The sequence below is a fragment of the Mya arenaria genome, chromosome 12 (genome assembly GCF_026914265.1).
Source record: "Mya arenaria isolate MELC-2E11 chromosome 12, ASM2691426v1".
Taxonomy (NCBI): Eukaryota; Metazoa; Mollusca; class Bivalvia; order Myida; family Myidae; genus Mya; species Mya arenaria.
The window spans coordinates 15,869,750-15,892,899 of NC_069133.1; the positions used below are offsets into that span (position 1 = coordinate 15,869,750).

Here is a 23,150-nt window from a genome sequence, read left to right on the forward strand (position 1 = left end):
GGTTTGCAGATATTTACTCAAAACTTTGCTCTTTCCAAGACAAAAAATAAAAAAAAAGTTGTAAAAAAGGTATATCTGTGAGAGTGCAGCTTTTACGGCGCTTTATTGAATTATCAAAAAACAAAGAGAAACAAAAAATGAAAAAGTGGCGTCTAATATGGGGGGGGGGGGGTGCAAGATGGAGTTTAACAAGACGGCTAAATTTACCGATAATGCCTATTTGGTGTTCAAACATGACAGAATATCGTTTCAGGCTGCATAATTTCTTATTCATGTAAGATTACTGGCACCGGATTTTCAAACTCAATCATTTTTATATATTTTTCACATTTTTGGTATTTTAATTTTTAGTTTGGAATTATAAGATTTTTTTAATTTTTTAATTATTTTTTATTGAGTTTGCAAATCCGGTGCCAATGTGTAAGATCCGCGTTTTTCGAATGAAAGAAACGGATAGGTAAACTGTTAATGAAAATTCTTATGTGTGGGCTATTTGTTTTCGAAATACGAAATATATGATTGCCTTTCTACACATGTATAGTCTTATTCTTTATACATTTAGTTGATAATGTCCAAGTCAGACATGTCATACCTTGCGTCGGGTCTGGATGTGATGACTGAACCGTCACGGCGGTAGAAATACCAGCGCCACATCTCCTGGTTGTAGACCCATTGGTTGTAAACCCGCGGCGTCGTCGTCGGCGGGGAGTCTGTCTTGGGTTTTGCGGTAGTTGTAGTTCTTTTTGTAGTCACTTTCTTAGTCGTTGATGTGGTGGGTTTTGTTGTTGTTGATGGTGTTGTTGTTGTTGTCGGTTTACTCGTTGTGGTAGTGACTGTCGTTGTTTGTGTTGTCGGTGGCGTTGTGGGGCGCGAGGTTGTAGTTTTTCTAGTAGTCGTTGTTGGTTTTGTTGTCGTTGTTGTTGTTTTTTTCGTCGTCGCTGGTGGTTTTCTCGTTGTTGTTCTTGGCCGTTTTGTTGACATCTGTGTCTCGTCTGTCAGCCCAGGCCGCTCTTCCCGTTCTGGCACTGAAGGAGATGCCTGGTCGTTACTCAGGTTCGATTCTTCCCGATGGTGATTGTGTCTTGTCCGTTGATTGCAGACGACACCAGCCGACGATTTATAGTCGGTACAACGACGGATTGATGTGCCCCAGCCCCGAGAATAACACATAGTCAGGTGTTGTTCGTTACCACGACAACGAAGTCCCGACAACCAAACCCGACCTGGGAAATAAAAGAAGTATTAAGTTTTTTGTATCTAACGTGTGTATGTTAGCCAAAATGCCAACAGTCATCGTTGGATATCCCCGACACACACTATACCGTAGGCAATTTTGCTAAAAAAATCTTGTAATCATGAATATTTAATGAGGCAGTTCCATTGGTTCCGCAAAGAACCAGATGCTTTACGGTTGAAAAGATGAACCAGGTCCGCCTTCTCAGTACAAACAAATATTAGACAGTAGTCAAGACTGCACGGCCACGGAGGCTACTGAAACTGTAAAGTTATTGAACAATACTTGAGTGTAACATGCGAATTCATTGGAAGAAGTGTTGTCTCTCCTGCCTCATGCATATTTATTAGAACGAAATTTTCAGTCAAGTGTCCCACGGTATTTATGAAGTGTAACAAATTTCCGTGGTTACCGACGATGGTCAGCGCTGTGAAATGTTCTAAAATTTAGAATATTTGTGTTTTGAAAGGTCCGGTACAATTCGGTAACCAGTAGCTAATACTCTTAAGGTTCGCGTCAATGGTGGTGAAATAGCATTGGGTGTTACATTGCTAATTGAATTATTAAACTTCCTTCCTTTTATTCCCTAAGTACTATACAGTCGAAGCTCGCTATGTTGAACTCTGTTATCTCGACTCTCTGGTTAAGTCGAACTTCCTTCGAATGTGTTGGGTTTATTTAGCAATGATTTGTCTTTCGGTTATTTCGAATATTAATCTTTCCCGAGGTCCAAAGGACTTCGATATAACTTGTTTTGACTGTATAGTTAACTTCGGCATGCAACAATCTTCACTGTAATCCCCGCACTCATGGTGAGGAATCACGTGACCTAAAGGGCTTCTCACATGGGTCACCAAGGGTCACAAACGATGTAAACAAACAAGTAACTGACGTTAACTCTAAATAACTTTGTTGACAGAAAATATATGAAAATGTTTCATAGCCTATAAAAGACTATGCTATGATGTAGTTCTTAGATTTTAGACGTGCTTGTATTTTAAATATGCAATCCTTGGCCTCAATTTTCAGCGTTGCATCGTTCTAAAAAAATGAAAGTTTTGGTAGCGCAATGGTATCTGACGTCATAGTACGATGCGAGACGGGAATTACCTTCTACCGTTTCGTCTGTGTCCTTCATGCGCTTTGGTTATATTTTGGTATCAGACGAGAATTTTTGGATATGTAACTTTAGTAAAATACTAAACCAATATTTAAAGAAAAAATTAAAGTAAGTTTTGTTCTGTATAATGAAATGAATAATGGCCACCTTAAAGGGAGGTAATAGTTATATAATATCTGATCTCGAGTGGCTGGACAAGTCAAAAGTGATCTATCATCAATCTAACTATCATCAAACTTACATATACTCTCGCTCTGTCTACTTTTTTTCATCCATCCATCTTTTTTTTGTTACCCAAATCATCATTTTTATACACTATTTCAAACGCTTTCTTTCGTTCTCTTAAGATAATATTCTGCATGTTTTCATTAACAACATATATACATGTAATTAAAATTGTCTAACCTTCTCATTACTCTGCATAACGTGTAACTTAATTCTCACGGAGAGAAACTTTATAAGCTATGCTTTCGTTTCAATCCGATTCAATATATTAATGCAAATACTTAAATTATATTTAACGTGTATTATATGTATATAGAGATATGTTGAATAAAATATGTTTAAACCAAGTCAAAAGTTCACTTGACTAAGCAAGCTCTTTTACACAAGAGATACTGGTATAGCGTGACTGTCCAGTACAGCGCATTCGGAACTCCACGGCCATTTTTATCGAAATCAACCTCGGATATATTAGGACGGTTTACATGCTCAAACAGTGGCACCGATAAGCCCGCTGCAAGTAGATCGCGTAGTAATTTTATTTAGCAGTTAAACTTTATTACTTTACTCTTGGGATTCATAATCATGTTTACAATAAAACACTTCATTGGCAATCAATTTAAACTAAAATCAATAAATACAACTCTTAAACACTAAATTTAATTAATGATATAATTGAATAAAATACGAACTACTTCAACTGATGTACCGGCATACATCCGAGGTAGTTTTTGATAAAAATGGCCGAGGAGTTCCGAATGCAGTACAGCGTACAGCTGTATGCAAGTCATGCGAGGACGATGCCAATCATTCGTTTAATAATCATGGATGGAACATCGAGATAAGGCGAGAATTTGTATTCCTTTTACGGCATAGGGAACAAACACAATATTATGCAAAATGAGGTTAAAAGGGGAGTCTGATACGATCGCCATAGGACATAAAAACAGTGCCATGTTCCAAACATGGAATTTCAGAGCAGGTGATAATGTAAATTAGTGTTGTCTATGTGCGCCTAATTGGCCCTATTAGGCCAAACCCAGCCTAGCAGGGTCAAGCAGACCGAGGCCCGCACAAAACAGTCATCAAACTTATCAGATTGTTTGACTGCTGCATTATTTGCATAACAAAGGCATCTTCCGTATGGGTCAGGAAAGCTTTGGAACCATGTTAGAATCGCTCCATATCTCCTCGCAGATCTAGTCCACGGTGTTCCCAATTTCAAGATCTGCTGTCTAACTTGTAGAACCAAAGAACACATGTTAAAAATCAACCAGACGAGAAATTGTTTGTCTGTGAAACTTAAGATATATCTATATTAACTGATATACGTGAAGTTGAGACTAAAGATATCTATATTAATTAATTTACACGAAGTTGAGTCTTGTACGCTTTTGACTTTAAATGCCTTGGTCTCGCGACCAGGTCATAAGTTATCACTTTATAATGTACCTGAAACGCACCCATTCAATTAAATACGGCACCATGCACAGGGTTGGACATTTTTTAAGTTATCATAAATAATTATGATAAGGCTTGCAGTGGTAGTATTTGTGTATTCCAGTGCCCGGGGGTACTTCATTAACCCAGGTGGTACCCGCACACAACCCAACATGGGTCAACGCCCATGACACCCGACCCGGCAGTTGTGGGCTCCAAAGCGAGCCCGAAATTCCACTGGAAACCCAATACCTGGGGTGGTAACAGCGAGCCCCCACCCGAGACTAATTGGTTGTCTTTCTTTTGTTCTCACGTGAAATTTGAGTTTCTGTTGCACTGTTCTTATGAGTACGGACTGTATTTTCACATGTAGCGTATTTTCGTCTGAATTGGTTTATCATAGTGGCTTTAGTGTACGTTTTTCATTCGGAACTCCTGGGCCATTTTCCATCATAAACAACCTCGGATGTATATGGACGATTTACAATGTCAGAAATCTATATATTTAACTACGCTGCAAGTAGATCGCGTAGTTATTTCAATTTAGCAGTTAAACCTTATGACTTTCCTCTTGGGAATCAAAATTGCTTCTGCAATACTACACTTCAATGACGATCAATAAGGCTTAATAATTAACAATACACGTTAAAACTACAATTAATTAAAACTATTATTTATATTTTGCGAACTACTTCTACTGATGTACCGGCATACATCCGAGTTTTTTCGATGGTAAATGGCCGAGGAGTTTCGAATGTACGTTCTTCTGACAAAATCACTGTGCGTTTCTACATTTTTAAACATATCGAGCCGGTGTCTGTGAAAACCCATATAGATGAGTAAAACAACAATACAATCAAGAATTTATAAGAACATGCACATACACACACGAAGACAAAGCTTTGAAACCCGTTGAGGTACTTCAATGTACACAATCTCCAACGCAGTGATCTCCCTTGCAAAGCAACAGCTATTTGTTTAAAAACTATTTTTCCACGTTCATATGCAATACTTTATTTAAGTTTATGTTATGAAACAAGCATGAATGTGAGATACTTAATATAGAATCCTACCAAAACATAATTAGTTCTCTGATTCATTAACATAATGTTAAATGTTAAAGCCTGGTATTCCGCAACATGATGGTTTCGGGCATAAGGTAATAGCTTGCTGACTACTTATCTGTAAAATAAATGAACAAAAATCATAAAACATACATTTATAATAGTTTGGATATTTGCTGTTTATTTCAACTGATATATGATAGGAAATGACCTATTTTTCAATATTGCAAGCCATAAATTTGATGTGTGTATTGTACAGTCGATCCTCGTTGGCTCGAACTCGCTTGGCTCGAATTCCTCGTTGGCTCGAACTGGACGTAAAGGACCGATTTCTTTTAACTGAAAATAAGCATTCCCGCTTGGCTCGAATTTTCCGAGGCTCGATATATTTTCGCTGGTCCCTGGGATTTCGAGCCAACGGGGTTCGACTGTATTATACTAGACTGGATATTCTACCATTTTTGAGGGTACCAGGCATCCTTATTTCTCAAATTTGTGAGTCGGGTACCATTAAAGCTGCACACTCACAGGTTCACCGTTTTGACAACTTTTATTATTTTTTGTCTTGGAATGAGACAATTATTGCGTAAATATCTGCAAACCAGTGTCAAAAGATGAGATTGCAGATTTACATATTGCCGTCCAATATATAATGTTTATGGCTAAAAGCGTTACTAACGGTTTAAGAAAAATGCATAAAACATTAACTTCTGAACTTAAATATAAAAGTCTGCGATCTAATTTTTGTCAACAGTTTTATATGACTGATTTCCATGCCAGTTTGCATAAATTTGATCGTTTCATGACAAAAATAAAATAAAATAAAAGTTGTCAAAAAGTTCAATCTGTGAGCTTGCAGCTTTAAACCAGAACCTTCAAATAACCTTCGAAAGCAATCACTCCTTAAATCACATTCACATGAATTTAAAGCACTTGTGGAAACACAAAAAAATGAGGAGAAAATTCTTCATTTGACACCCTCGGAGCAATATGACAAAATTCCAGATCAAAGAACATTCGATAATACCATTTAGATAAGAAGATACTTAAATTAAAGAAACGAGGAAAAGGTGAAAATACTTAAAAGGAAAATAATTGTAAGAGTTAGTATTTTATTTCCCAATTACACAACCAGGTCAAAAGTGAGCTGATATAATCTCGAAATGACAAAATTCTAAATACTTGCTTCAGTAAAAAAACATTTATGAGAGCCCCCTCATGTCGCTTACCATGGCCAGCGATTTTTTAAAATCATTAAAATCGTTCATGATTTTCAATTGACTGACATTCAAGTCATTGAAACACATGACATTGTATAAGGGTTCATCAGTACGTGGGTATTTCTATTTTTGCCGTCTTTTTTTGAGAAATTTAGTGAATAATATCGTATTTCATGGGTTCATCGGTACGTGGGTATTTCTATTTTTGCCGTCTTTTTTTGAGAAATTTAGTGAATAATATCGTATTTCATGGGTTCATCGGTACGTGGATATTTCTATTTTTGCCGTCTTTTTTTGAGAAATTTAGTTAATAATCTCGTATTTCATATTACCACATTTCCCGAATATTTCAGTTCACAGAGAGTCGATATTTAACCTTGTTCGGTGGCATAAGTCTTTATGAACTTCCTGTTCTGAGCTAGTATTCATAAAACATAACTAATTTTGAGAAAATTTAATAATTATCAAGGGAGGGAACTCTTTCTTAGCGCCGAATGTTTAATTGTCCGCCCTTCTTTATTTTGGCGCCTTTCTCACTTGTTCTCTAGTTTTAATCCGGTTCGGACGTGTGTTTTCTAGTGTTCTGAGCTAGTATTCATAAAACATCTCAGGTTATTTCTCAGCTTAAGTCGATTGCCTGAAAGTTTCATTGTCAATTTAAAAGAAAAATACAATTGTTTAAAAATAAACGTATGTCTATTACATATAATATATGAAAATAAAAAAAAATCTAGGCATTATCAAGTCATAAAGTCATATGACAAGTGAGTTACTGAACTAAGGAAATTGTCTTAAGTTAGAAAATTATTTCAATACATTAAGTAAATTCTTATCTTATTAATAAGTCGATTTCCTAGGATTTCCGTAGTCAGATTGTAAAAAAATGTACCAGTGACTTTAACATGGAAGTGAGTTTATCACATTAAATTTATACAAATAAAGATATTATAAATTAATATATCATATATGACAAGTGACATACTTTACTAAGAAAATGACTTAAGTTAGAAAATGACTTAAGGTGTTATATGCCTACCGGCGTTATTCTTTTCTATTAATGTACTCAGTTGCAACTGAACTCATTTTAATTGAACATATTTTGAATTGATTTAAGAAAATCGAGCTTCTCAACATTTTATCAGTGTTCTGAACATAAAATCGTGGACAGACATCTACATAAATGTCTTTTATAACATGATTTGTTTGGAAAAAAAAGCATGACCGTCTGACACAGTGATCTTAGAAAGAAAATTAAATAATAGATCTGACAATCACATAAATGAACCTGTCAAAACAGATCTGTCCTTTTAACATTGTTGGACATACTATCCCCCAAAATTTGAGTTTTACTGTCCACTTTGAGCGTGGAATAGCCGTAAATTTAAGCAAATGGGTATCAAATGAATAACAGTGAAATAGCCCATGTTTAAGTATTTTAATTCTAGCTGACGGTCCGAGTATTAATGCAATTAGCAAACATAAGATAAGAAAACGATCAATACCGTACTCGAAATGTGAGTGACAATGACTTTCTGATATAGTTCAAAGTGTCAAAGAGTCGCCGGGTAGTGTTACAAACAGTTATGGTGTTCGGTCTTTCATTTGTCATCCGTTGTCTATCGCTCTTCTCTTCTTTCCTCATTTCGTCCATAATCTCAACGGCTTTTATCTTCAATCACGATTCAATGAATGGTCTTTACTGAAATTTCATTCACAAAATTCTTCTCAAAAATGTTAATTATCTTCAACTGAATTATTTATTTAAGTTCTTCATCAGTTTTATAAATCTGATGTACATTGTGTATTACGTTTTTCCTTATCACATCGCTATTCAAAACACGCTGATTTCTTTCGTAATCAATGAAAATAATATTTTTCTAATGCATCAGAGCTGCACTCTCACAGATTGACTGTTTTGACTCTTTTTTAGTCTCATATCAGATAACTCACTAAAGAACCATCCTCGGCACCCCAGCGTTTTATAGGTTATGATACGCTGGGGTGCCGAGGACGTCAAGATCATATCTCAAATGTTTGGAACTTTTTTTCTTAAAGCGTTAAAGATGCACTCTTACTCCCAAATAAGATTTACTGAAATTAGTAATATTGTTTTAATATTCCAAAAAGGATGAATAAATATCATAAATAATGGGTCTTATGAAGGATACCGAGTTTAATTTGAAAGAAATGAGCATAAAACACGGTATTGCTACCTTATAAGACTATAATAGACCACAGTAAATCTTTTAGCATTCACCAATCATTTAATATTTTTGTAATTTCTGCTATCGAATACACGGTTACAATCTTGTAATCAGTAATTAATACTTTCCATAAATGCATTATTTAGTAAGTAGTTAAAGGTTAGTCAGTCAAATTGAATGTTTGTTATACATGTGTATGTAATGATTTTAAATAAGAGTGTCACTTTAAGCAACGCTTTTAGCCATAAAACATCAAGTTTCGAACGTTTATATGAAAAACTGTGATCTGATCTTTTGTCAGCAGTCTTATGTCAGTTGTTTACCTACATTTACGCAAAAATTGACTCATTCCCAGACAAAAATATAAAAAAGGTATCTATACGGTTAATCTGTGAGAGTGCAGCTTTAAGATATGTCGCAGTGCATACCAGAAACAAAGTCGGAATATATTATTCTGTCATTAACGTATTTTTGATAGTTTTAAATGAAGACTTTTCAAAGATTTGTTTGATACCACACCACCGTCAAACGTCTGAAAAAAACATGACGTCTTGAAGTGACGTACAAAGGGACATTTTTGTAAACACTTTAAATATTAAAAAAGATCAATGCATGGATCGCACTTTAATCCCTAGTTACATAATAATGATGGCTCAAAAATTGTATGAGGAATGCTTGACTGTAGGCGAAAAGACGTAAACAAAATGTTTGTTTTACGTTTCCCGACGTATCCTATTTTTTGCCCCGACCCTAAACCCTTTTATTGCATTGAAACATATTGTTTATCATTTGTTTGATTTTTTTTTCTTTTAAAAGTTAAAAATGAAATGTTTTTAAGAAATGGCTTAACAATGGTGTGGTTGAGGCTACATCCTTTTCAAAAACATGTAGGGAAGGTAGGCTTATTATTATTATTTTTATAAGACTTTATATAAGAACGCAATTATCAACATTGGTGAAAGGTGTTAACGTAATCTTCTGTATAAAGCTTAAAATGTTTTAAACTACATATTAATTCACACACTTATTTATTTTAGCAACTGACAATAAAAACTGTAGGGTCGGCGCCAATTTCGTAGCCGGTACGGCGGGTTACCCGAACCAATTGTATTTTTTATGCCATACCAGTGATGCTGATACTGTTCGTATAGATGTTCTTAAGCATAGAATGTATTGTTTTGTGTGTTTTTTTGTAACAGAAACATCTCAAGAAACAATTTGCCAACCTAAATAATCCACACAAAAAATCCGACCTACCTGGCATAATACCCCAAACAGACATATTTTTTACGCCTAAAAGGAATACGTCAGACATGATTATCATAATGTCGACCACTATAAAGATAACATGTTTTGAGCCCCCTTCAAAGTCGGAACGGTTATCATTCATAGTATTAATAACATATCCTCATTTAGCTTGTATATCTTCATTTACGGCACATTAGGTAAGACCATTATGAAATGTTAGTCTATTATCGTACTGCCTTCGTCGTATACAATGAAATGTTTCAGCCAGATTTAACCCAAAGAGAATGTTGAAGACAGTAAATTAATTAGACATGAACTCAGTGAATACAATTATCAGTAGATAATTAAGACATGATATCTGACAGTGTCTTTAAAGGCGTACACTATAGGTTTATGTAAAAAAATATTTTAATGCATTATCTTGTTTAACTTATTTGTCTTTAATGATCAATGATCAATGATCAAAAGGAATATAATCAAGATACGGATAAAAAAATTATTAGCGATATTATGTGTGTTTTTTTAATTTGTGATTTTGTGGCCACGTAGCTATTAATTCATTACTTTTTTCATATGCTTATATTGTTTTTATCTGTACCTCAATCAATCAATCAATCAATCAATCAATCAATCAATCAATCAATCAATCAATCAATCAATCAATCAATCATTCAATCAATCAATCAACCAATCAATGAATCAATGAATCAATCAATCAATCGATCGATCAATCAATCATACAATGAAGCAAACAATCAATCAATCAATCGATCACCAATCAATCAATCAATCAATCAATCAATCAATCAATCGTATGCTGTTTTTTGTTTTTTATTATTTAAGTCAAATGAGTTAAACATGATAATATGTTGTGCGCCTTTAATAATAGTAAGTCGGCACGGCTGAGAGTTTAGCTGAGCTTTGTATGGATTACATGGAAGACAAAATGTACAAAACTGCCTGAAAGCCAGTTTGATTACATCAAGCCACATTTTGAAAAGGATCCTCAAATAATCACTCAACTTATCGCATAAAGTTAAATTGTGTGACAGTGTAAAAGGAGATTTATACAATTCTGATTATTTTATATGTTCTTTTTCTCATGTCTTTTAACTATTCTAGAATCTTCCCATTGCGGAATTATCTTCAACATGCACACCTAACCCCAAATAAGATATACCACAATTACTACAATTGTTTCAATTTACTGGAAAGAATGAATGCATATCGAACACATTGGTTCTTACGAAGGATAGATACCGTGTTTAATTTGAAAAAGGTGCAGAAAACATGGTATTTCACATTACGAGTTGATAGTTGATCACTCTTAATCTTTTAGCACTCACCAGTCATTTGATATTTCTGCGTTTCCAACTATTAAATACACGGTTACAATCTTGTTATCAGTATATTTTCTATAAATGCGCTATTTAGTAAGTAGTTCAAGGTTTATCACTTAAATTTCTTATTTGTTTGACATGTGTATGTATTGATTTTAAAAACAAGTGTCACTTTAACTAACCAAGATTGTTGAATAACAAACAAAACTCGAGTTTGACCAAAGAGTTTAGTGTTGTTTTGTTTTAAGCATTTAATGCATGTTGCTTTTATTTGGTTGATTAATTCTCACATAGATAATATGTTCTATAAAACACGAAGATCATTTTTCGTTTAATTCAATAATGGATATTTCAACTGTAAAGTATACGCACAAAAAGCTTGAGGAAAACAGGAAATATTTTGCAAATGTCATATTCGTTCAAAACACGATTGATCTAAGCATGTTCTCAACATTTCCCTTTCTAATTCCTCTGGTTCTATTTTAATTCCATTAATTGGCTACTTAACAATCGTTGTAACGAAATAACGTCAAAAATGTCGGGTTACGTAACCGAATTAGTTTCGAATTGCCTATTAATTTAAGGGAGTTATATCGTATGTTTGTAGTATAGTTAACAGCCTTAAAATCAAAGGCGGGCTCAAAGTTATCATGATCTAAATGATTTTCTGTTTCATTTGACTCATTTAGATGTTCACGCCGGAGTCCAGAGTTTGCGTCTGTGAATCTGATCGCCTCGTTTCTCTTTAATTGCGTTTTCCGCTATACTTTCATTCAGGCTTTCTAAACAGCAATAATTACGTAACAAAATTGGCACAGACATACAACTGGTTGATAATACTTGATAATAATAATAATTATAATAATATCTCTTCTTTACATTATTTTTTGGAACTAGATATTTATAATATACGATTATAAGAACTCATGCATGCACTTAAATAAAGTGTTTTATATAAACAATTATTATACTCTGTAAAGTTGCAAACACGTCTGCTGCAAGCCTGTTTTCTTTCCCAAACATGTTATAAATGGGTCATTAAATCCGTATCCAAGCATACATTGCAAATCTACAGAACCACATCAAAGAAAATACTTACAATTTGGAACTACGAACAATAAATAAGAAGTCTTTGCACTTTCGATAAAATGCAGCATTTGCACTTTCGAAATAAACAAAGATTGCCTCCAAGGCCTAATCTAGAACTATCTTAGCAATCATCGTAAAATGAACATGCTAAAACTATTATTCTACGAGTATATACAATATAAACGCAATGCCGAATTTTATCTTAACCGGGTTATTTCAGCTCTTGATAATTATTTGTCGATGCACTTTCATCTAGTTCTTATCATAATGTGTGCGGTTTTGCAAAATAGCATTTCCGCTCTGTGAACGAGACGTACCGTTTAACAAAACAGTAGGTGTACGTGACGTTCCTTTTTGCAAAACAACTTCCCCATTATGTGTACGCGACGTCCATTTTTGCACATTAGCATTCCCATTATGTGTACGTGACGTTCCGTTTTGCACAATAGCGTTCCATTATGTGTACGTGACGTTCCGTTTTGCACAAAAGCGTTCCATTATGTGTACGTGACGTTCCGTTTTGCACAATAGCGTTCCATTATGTGTACGTGACGTTCCGTTTTGCACAATAGCGTTCCCATTATGTGTACGCGACGTTCCGTTTTGCACAATAGCGTTCCATTATGTGTACGTGACGTTCCGTTTTGCACAATAGCGTTCCATTATGTGTACGTGATTCCGTTTTGTACAATAGCGTTCCATGATGTGTACGTGACGTTCCGTTTTCCAAAATAGCATTCCTATTATGTGTATAAGACGTTTCATTTTGCAAAACAAGTTCCCTATTATGTGTACGTGACATTCCGTTTTGGTGAATAACATTCCCATTATGTGTACGTAACGTTCCGTTTTGCAAAACACCATTATCATTGTGTGTACGTGACGCTCCGTTTTGCAAAACACCATTCCCATTGTGTGTACGTGATGTTCCGTTTTGTAAAATAGCATTCCCATTGTGTGTACGTGACGCTCCGTTTTGTAAAATAGCATTCCCCTTATGTGAACGTGACGTCTCATTTTGTAAAATAGCATTCCCATTATGTGAACGTGACTTTCCGTTTTGCAAAACATCATTCCCATAATGTATACGTGACGTCCCGTTTTTTAATACAAGCATTCCCATTATGTGTACGTGACGTCATGTTTTGACGTCCCGTTTTGCAAAATAGTATTTCCTTTATGTGTACGTGACGTCCCGTTTTGATGTCCCGTTTTGCAAAACAGTATTCCCATTATGTGTACGTGATGTCCCGTTTTGCAAAACAGTATTCCCATTATGTGTACGTGACGTTCCGTTTTGCAAAACAGAATTCCCATTATATGTACGTGACGTTCCGTTCTTTCATTATGTGTACACGATTTCCTGCTTTGCAAAATACTATTCCTATCATGAATACGTTTATTTCAGTTTTGCCGTTCTTTGAACGTGATGTCCCGTTTTGCAAAATGCTATTCCTATTATGAAAACGTTGTTTCCCGTTTTGCAAAATAGTATTCCCATTATGTGTACGTTACGTTCCGTTTTGCAAAAACACATTCACGTATGTGTACGTGACTTACCGTTTTGCAAAATAACATTCGCATTTAATATATGTACTTGATGTTCTTTTTTTGCAAATTCATGAAATTGGCAATTTACGTTGTGAACGTGAGGTCCCGTTAAGCAACCTTGCACTTTCATGCTGTATACGTGCTGTCTTCAGGATGTTTTCTCTTATATTATCTACGAGTCATGGTGCTTTATTCCCATTTCCACCCACTCGCTTACCGCAGAAGCATCTAAGTTTTCATTTAAGTGATGTGTTACTGGCAGGAGGGTTGTTTTTATTTTACTCCAAGTTCAAGGTATTTCATCTGTCTACGGGGTTTCATTTAAATTCCATTAGTCATAATGTTTAATCTTGATAGTTGTCGGCAACATGAAATTATATAAGTGTCTAGTTTTAACACTGTATTTAAAATAGGCGCCTAAAGTAAGGGCTCGACCCGAACGCGTTTTTTTTTTAACTGTAAATATTAAGAATATGCACTATCATGTTTAGTGGATGTTATAATTTGTGGACCGATAATAATTGAGTGTTATTTAAACATCTATGTTACGGTACGTTTCTAAACGTAAGAAAGACATTCAAAGTAACTTTGTCAAAAGCGAAATATGTTAAAGCTGCACTCTCATAGATTGACCGTTTTGACATTTTTTTATTTGTTGTCTTAGCATGAGCCAAATTTGCGCAATGTCTGGAAACTAGTGATACAAGACTGCTGACGAAAGATTAGATCGCAGTTATTCATATTTACGTTTGAAAATTGCTATTTTATGGCTAAAAGAGATACTAACGATTTTAGAAAAATGAGTTTTTCGACAGTTTTCTAGACAATTGAGATTTGTTCTAATGTGAGTTATCTTACTGAATTGAAGGCATTGATACCGAAATCAGCTGATTCTGAGACAAAAAACTGAAAACATGTCAAAACTGTCAATCTGTGAGAGTGCAGATTTAACTTATTCTCGGGGTCGGGAGGACTATCGGACGCACGGAACTTTCGTCGTAGGCCCGAATCTCACCATATGAACAATCTTATTCCAATAACATTTACTTATTAAATCAAATAAAAAATTCTTTGTCACTCAATTTCTTCCCAAAAATATTTACAGCGACCACGTGTGTTCTATCCAAAACCGACAGGCGAAAATTTGAATAATGCACAATTTTCATTGGTCAAAAATTAAGTGGATAAACAAAATAATTTGGTATTTATTTAGCATTTAAAACAGTTAGAGGACATAAATTATAACCTTCAAAATATGAATAAAAATACTGTAGATAAAGACTTCGAAGCATATTTTTTGTTATATACTTTTATATAAAATCGAACACAATTAGTATTTTCCCCCTTTTTTAATGTCAAACACACACATTCTAGAAAGATATCATATTGGAGAACCGGATAAAATACTCCCCTGAACATATACCCCATACCCCCCCCCCCCCCCCCCTGAAAAAATACCAACAATAAAAAAATACTCCCATGACAAAACAAAAACATGACATTTTTAACTCACATACTTAACCATACTTGTATGCACTAACGTCTTTATAATGGTACAGGTATGCCACGAGGTTACCAGGAACATTTTTTTCTTTCAAAATTATGGATGAAACACCTTAAAATTATGATACCACCGATAAGTTTTATTGTTCCAGATCAGGGAATTGCTGAAAATTAATGACCGTAAGAAAACTATAAAAATATTAATAACTGGAATTTGCAGCGCCTGGTAAACTCTGTGTACTGCGGGCCAATGACCATGAAAATATATTTGCAATTTCAGCGTTTTCATTATTGCTGAAAACGCCAACATAACCGTTACTAAACCGAGATGTAATTGTTCGTGTTTGTTTTGTTTTATTGATACTGTAAATCCATGATACATCAAGTTAATGCTGACGAAAAAATTGACGAATACTTAAGTTATGTATGTAAACAAATCATTCATTGCATGACTTTACCAATACAACATAGGAAGCCACCACTGTTAAACACTCATGGGAAACAAATGCCGTTTGTATCCAACCTGACAGGAAACTGACAGAGCGCAGTCTGTATATAACTCCCGACGTAATTTGACAAGACCCCCACATTGCATCTTCAAGTGGAGTTAATTAGCAATTTCAGTAGCGGTTCAAAGTGGGCGAACCTGGCGCCCCCGCCCTCTAAAATCGTCCCTGTTTTCTTTTTATGTCAATATCGGAAAAAAGTTGCTCTCACAAATACTTCATTAGACTAGAAATTATTAAGAGAAAATGGGGCAGTAATCCCCCCCCCCCCTGTTTCGAGTTTAAACCATTAAAATTTCGATTCTGAGGGAGGGGCGAATGTCAAAAGGTTGTGCCCGTAAGTTACGCCCCCTAAACGTCAGTTTCTGGACCCGGCACTGAATTCGACTGTTGTTTGATATGATTTACCTCTGTAGCTTCAGTAAAAGTCCAAATCATTCATAAGAAGAGGACAAAATGCACATATATTAAATCATGACTAAAGAAATCCGGAGAAAATACTCATGCATATTAAATAATGACTAATGAAATCCAGAAAAAATCCATGAACGAAACTACAGACTGATATTTTTTTCCGGAGTATTTAAACATTCTTTGGATGTTACGTATTCAATGTACACGTGAGAACACAAGCAACATACCAATAAACAAATTTGAGAAAGAAATGCTTAGTATGTTGGTATAAATTTCATGACTCACGTTGCGAATGGATTTCAGTGGGTGTGTGCAGAAGGGGAAAATATGTGATAATGACTTTTTGATATCGCCATTTTGATATGTTTTTCAAACATTCAGGGACCGGCGAAAATACTTCGAGCCTCGGAAAAATCGAGCCAAGCGGTTATGTTTACCTTTAGTATAAAGAAATCGATCCTTAACATCCAGTTCGAGCCAACGATGAAATCGAGCCAAGCAGGTTCGAGCCAATGGGGTTCGACATAATGTTTTTATATGTCGTTCAAACAAACCTTGTCATCAAGAATTTCAATCATGTGCTGTTTATTTATACCAATTCAATTTACCTCGATTTTGTAGAAAGCTATCAGCTTATTTTTAAACAACAAGTAAGGGGTCAGAAGATTGTTCCCCGACCGGAGATCGACCCTCGGAGCCTTTTGGTCATGAGGCGGACACTCTAACCGAGCCATCCCGACCCATTTAAAAACTATTTTCATGACTTCTGGTATGAACGAATGATAAAGCATTTATTTCTTAATTGATTACAAAAGCTATGCGATACGTTTCTCAACAATACTTAATTTTATTAAGCAAATACCGCTGAAGTGGGTCTCAAGTATCACTCCATGGAATCATGACATTGGGTCACCACGATCCTCTATCACTTTGCGGTCTGACACCCAATGTTTATTGTTATTCTAACCACCTTTTCTTTTTATTTAAGTTTGCTACGGAAGCACTTCCGTATAAAAAAATAATTGTAAGTTGTTGTACGCCATTTTTCTTCCTTGTATAGATATGCGGGGTTTGATGTAGGTAAGCGAATTCGAAAAGTGTGCATCAGCAAAAAAGGTGCACAATGAATGAAAGCTACTTGCATTCTGCGGTTGCCATGAACACATGGCAGGTTTATGTTTTAATCCTTTACTTCTGATGGCCACGATGGACAAACATCACCTAACATCATCCATTAAAACGTTGTGTCCTGATGTAAAAAACGCCAAAACAGAGCCAGCTGATTAGAGAGAAAGTGACAATTGGACATACACGAGAATTAAGGCCGTCTATACCCCAATGCAGCCGTCCATCTGTCTTTACCTTTGTTTTGGACAAGCGTACCTTTAGCAGGGGCGGCTGCAGGCTTAAGCATCAGAGGGGGCGCGCTTTGGGAGCGCAGCTAAGAAAGAACGCCTCATTCACAAACAATACGAACAATACATTTTGTTTTATAATTTGATTGGGGCTTTAGGTCGTTCCTAATGAACTATTTTGCCATTTTAATCTGACAAAGTGAAAACAATTTGTTGTTTTTATCATATCACTCCTCGGATATTGACATTAAATGTTAAACTTGAACACATTTTAAAGATGGCTAGCGCCGGGTGCGCCCCCGTCTCACACCGCTTGTGAATTTGCTGAACTCATTTTCAACGAGTTGATTGAAGCTCAAGGTCGTTCCCCAGGAAATATTAAGTGATTTTAGTCTGAAATAGGTCATCCGTCTGTATTTTTTTCATATATATTCTCTGATACTGACATTTAAAAGTAAACTTTAACCGTTTCAAGGGGGCACGCGCCGGTTGCGCTCCCGACTAATTAAACCCGCTTGTAATTTGTAAATTTATTTTTATAAACGACAGCTACAAATGCAGACCAATTTCATTTCGACATAACAACCTTCGGTAAAATAATTATTTTTATTTAATTTAGTAACAATTGGAAGTTAGAAGTATGTTTTTACCAAAATAAATTGAGTTAGAGTGATGCGGACAATCCGAAAATGTATTTGATAATTGCGTACTTCTCCTTTAACCAGCGTTTTTTAAAGATTATATTTTGTCTACTGATAAATGGATATAGAGTTTTGCGGACAATCCGACCATTCATTTGGTAAATTCATACTTATAATTCTTTAACAAGCGCTTATTTTTTTAAATTTATATTTTGTTTACCGACCCAGCCTCTGTTTTGATCTACCGATCACCTGATTCAAACCAAAAACGGCTGACAGCTGATTAACGAAAGTAATTGTACGACAGAACCATTAAACAAAACATAATTTCGAACACAAAATTCGCAAACAGTCTTTTGACAGCTTGAAGTACTGCACAATGTCTAAAACACACATGTTATTTTTTAAGTGCGCTGAAAATGCTAAAAACTGAATCCATGCGTAGGTATAGTTTAAACAATATTGCAAATAAACACGCTAACCTTGCAAAACATGCGAGTTCACGGAATACAAATCGCTCACTTGCACCTCAATGAAATACTTCACGTTCATTCAAGAATTTGAACATCCGGTATCATAACTACAGGTTTTTCATTCAACAGTAATTGCATTTTTTTCTGTCGAGAAACAAGTGAATGAAGGGAATAACATTATTAACTTTGTTATATAAAAACCTTTAATTCTGATAAGCCCATGACTTACGTCTGCCTTTTCCGAATCTTGATCGTCTCGGTGCTTCTTTTGCGCCCGCGAAACCCAGCTCGTTGCAGACGACATTGGCGTCACGGATATCCCAGTAGTCGTCACAGATGGCTCCCCAGCGGGACCAGTGGAAAATAAGGACCGTCCCCTCATACTCTGTCCGCCCTCCGACCAGCCTTAAATCGCCATCTGACCACTGCGTTGACCTTTGGCCTTTAACATAATAGGTCAGGTCCGAGATGACCACGATAAGTCCGCACAAGAGTCCTACCAAGTTCGCATAAAATCCACCATTTCCAAATAAGAAATGCATAGTTCCAGTTTAAATTTATTTCCAAACTTCGTTAACGTGATAATATAAATAAACAGCTAAGTGTTATCCTTTCTATTCAGTGATCACTTCCAAAGTAATGGTTATATTTCACAAAGCAGCCGGGAGTCCGAGAGATTTATAATGTTAAGGTAAAGAAACTATGTATCCTTCATTAATCAGATGAGCTGCAACTGCTGTGCTGCAACTTATTCATGAACCACAGAAGGCGTCAGCGCTCAAGAATTTCGTGCACGTATGAACCGTGGCTTCTCTTCTCACGCGTGATTAAGACAGAACCGTTTCTTAATCAACAAAATTATCGCTCGAAACCATTTTTTGTGTAAATGGCATTTCCTTTCAAAATCAGCAAGAAATAAGCTTGCTAGATCAATATTTTAATCTCTTTGATTTATTCAAACAATAATGTTATTTTTTTTATTTTCTACGACCACAACACTTTTACCACAGTGAAACCACAATGACCACAAAATCGACGTTTCTCCTACCCAAGTCTGGTCCAAACTAACTTCTGAATGAACAAGCTAGTTCTTAAATCAATTATAAAAGTATCGTTCTGTGACCCAAAGTTCTAATTACTTTAAAATCCATTAGCTAATCAAACTCTGGTTGTAATCACTGTCTAAAGACTTCAATACTAAGATCTGATTCCTTTTGTTTAAAAAAGCTTGCCGAATTCTATACCCCTATTTGGCTCAGTCAGTAGTACTAAACCGGGTTTGATAGATTCACGTCAATCAAACAGACTCGGGACAATCAAGTGTAACTGATACCGTCGCGTGATTGGACAAAAACAATGTTGAAGGTTTTACTCGATTTAACTTTCACAGTATAGTTGCTCTAATGGATCGTCTGTTAGACTTTAGTTAATCAACCTTACATTATATTCTTGTCTTGGTTAAAGGCCTAGTTTAAGGAATGTCGCCTTCCTTATCCTCAACTATGCATCCCCTGTTTATTGCCCTGGTGCCCGGCAGAGGCCTCGGACACTATATGAATTTTGCTATCATAATTGTAATATATCAGCTTTCATAATCGTATACATAACATGTGTTAAATAGAAAAAGCCTTCAACAAGTATTCAAATATTTGAAATTCTTAAAAAAAACAAACACTTTTGAATTGTAATTCAGTTATGTTTTAAATTTTGAGTTATGAATTAATTTCTATAATGACGAACTGTATTCAAAGGGCTGCAACACAGGTGGTTGCGACGTTGACATGACCCACACTTTTTGCCTAGCCCCCCCATATAATAAATAAAAATAAACGAATAAATAAATAAATAAATAAATAAATAAATAAATAAATAATGAATGAATGAATGAATGAATGAATGAATGAATGAATGAATGAATGAATGAATGAATGAATGAATGAATGAATGAATGGAATGAATGAATGAATGAATGAATGAATGAATGAATGAATGAATGAATGAATGAATGAATGAATGAATGAATGAATGAATGAATGAATGAATGAATGAATGAATGAATGAATGAATGAATGAATTGAATGAATGAATGAATGAATGAATGAATGAATGAATGAATGAATGAATGAATGAATGAATGAATGAATGAATGAATGAATGAATGAATGAATGAATGAATGAATGAATGAATGAATGAATGAATGAATGAATGAATGAATGAATGAATGAATGAATGAATGAATGAATGAATGAATGAATGAATAAATAAATAAATAAATAAATAAATAAATAAATAAACAAATAAATTATCAAAAATGAAATAAATATATAATCCAATAATGAATATTTGATCTTGAAATTTATTTTGTTCATTATTTTGTTTTTTATGGGGAGGCGTGGCAAATAGGGTGGGTCCTGTCAACATTACTGCCGCCTGTGGGCTGCAACAGTTATGCTTTGGCATCTGTTCAATGATAACAGACACCAGAGGATAATGTAGATTATACCATAACACAACCCTGTGCAACAATCCGGATTTAGAAGAAAAATGTTTTGGATCAAGTCACTCAAAGAATGCTTAAACTAGGCCTTAAAATCACATGTAGTTCAGCTATTTGCTATAAAACTCCATCAGAGAATTGTCAGAGAATTTAGAAAAAGTCGAACTCGAGTCATGCGGTATAAATGTGTATACAAAAAACACACGAGAGAACAAGTAAGATCCAGCCAAAGAAACTCGAATGCATGCGTCTATTAACTGCTTTTAAATTATAGCATGCCCTATTAAATACTTTTAGATCTATTATTTCTGAAATATATGATTATTGGATAAGATTTGTGTAATTCCATCAAGAAAATTAAGAACACGCAATCGAAAAAACACCAAAAAAACCCATAAAATAATTTCCAACCTCATGAGCTTGTTTCATCTTAAGAGAACATTTGTCCTTATCTCTGTGCAAATACTAACGTCTTTATCTTGGCAATACCCCGCAAGCCTGTCACACAGTATGTCTGATATGCATGGAGAACAATGATCTAATGTTACCTCGTGCAACTCTATAACATAATTAGTTCCTCTAATTGATTGTTTATAGCATGTAGTCTACATTCTATAATATGCACCTGTTCATTGACGCCATAGCAGATAGTAATGAGAATGTTCATGAGTTTTATACGTGGAATATCTGCAATGTTTAAATGATTTATAACACAGTCTGAACGATGATATAATTGAGATAATATATAATGATATTAATGTTATATGTTCATACATTTTCTTTAATCTAGTTAGTTGTCTTATGATTCGTAAAAACTGTTAACACCCAATATCGTATCTCGTAGACATACTGCAATGTTTTGTTTTTAAATGACCTATATCGGCGGTTACCCCAAAATGTGTTAATAAACTTTCTTTTAAAGTTAAGTGTTAATTGTGTTTGCTGCCTTGTGTCTGATTTCGATGGTCTTGCCATTGATCATTGTGTCATCAAACAATACAACCGTGTAAATCATCGTGTCAATAAACTAGATACCCGTGTAAATCTTCGTGTCATTAAACAAGATACCCATGTAAATCCTCGTGTCATTTAACAAAAACCCCGTGATATCATCGTGTCATTACACACAAGTCCCTTATTAATTCCCGTGCCATTAAACAAGATCCCCATGTCAATAAACAAGATAACCGTGTATATGCTCGTGTCATTTAACAAGATCCCTCTGTCTTTAAACAAGATACCCGTGTCATTAAACTAGATACTCATGTAAATCTTCGTGTCATTAAACAAGATACCCATGTTGTTGAAAAAGATCTTCATCCATTAAACAAGATAACCGTGTAAAACCTCGTGTCGTGTGATATCCGTGTCATGAAACAAGATACCCGTGTAAATTTGCATGTCATTAAACAAGATATCAGTGTTAATCCAATTGTCATCAAACAAGATACCCGTGTTAATCCAATTGTTATTAAACAAGATACTCGTGTTAATCCAATTGTCATTAAACAAGATACCCGTGTTAATCCAATTGTCATTAAACAAGATTCCCGTGTTAATCCAAATGCCATTAAACAAGATATCCGTATTAATCCTCGTGTCAATAAACAAGTTACCCGTGTTAATCCAAATGTCATTAAAGAAGATTCATAAAAAAAAATATCCTTTTCATTTAGTGTGTCATTACGCAAAATACCCGAGTCATTAAACAGCATCCTCGTGTTATTAAACACGATCCATACGTCATTAAACAAAATCATCGTACTTTCAAATAAGATCCGCGTGTCATTAAACAAAATACCCATGTAAAACTTTGAGTCATTTAACAAGATACTCATGTCATTAAACAAGAAACCCATGCCATTTAACGACATACCCGTGTAGTTATCGTGCCAATAAACAAGATCCAAATGTCATTAAACAAGTACCCATATAAATCCTTGTGTCATCAAACAAGATACCCATGCCATTAAACGACATCCTCGTGAATATCCTCGTGTCATTAAACAAGATCAAAATGTTATCAAA

At 34.9% G+C, this 23,150-nt stretch overlaps 1 protein-coding gene across 2 annotated transcripts in view; it reads right to left on the minus strand.

Moving 5' to 3' along the window:
- LOC128211848 (lysyl oxidase homolog 3-like) overlaps positions 1–19,877 on the minus strand; it is a 30,851-nt gene extending 10,974 nt beyond the window's left edge. The window contains exons 1-2 of one of the 2 annotated variants that reach the window (XM_052916941.1): positions 18,854–19,877; positions 593–1,223 (exon numbers count right to left, since the gene is read on the minus strand). In XM_052916941.1, coding sequence (XP_052772901.1) covers positions 593–1,223; positions 18,854–19,166 — 944 coding nt within the window. In that variant the 5' untranslated portion in view covers positions 19,167–19,877. The remainder of the gene's footprint in view (positions 1–592; positions 1,224–18,853) is intronic. The other variant, XM_052916942.1, reaches the window with a different exon arrangement.
- Between the last annotated feature and the right edge of the window lie 3,273 nt (positions 19,878–23,150).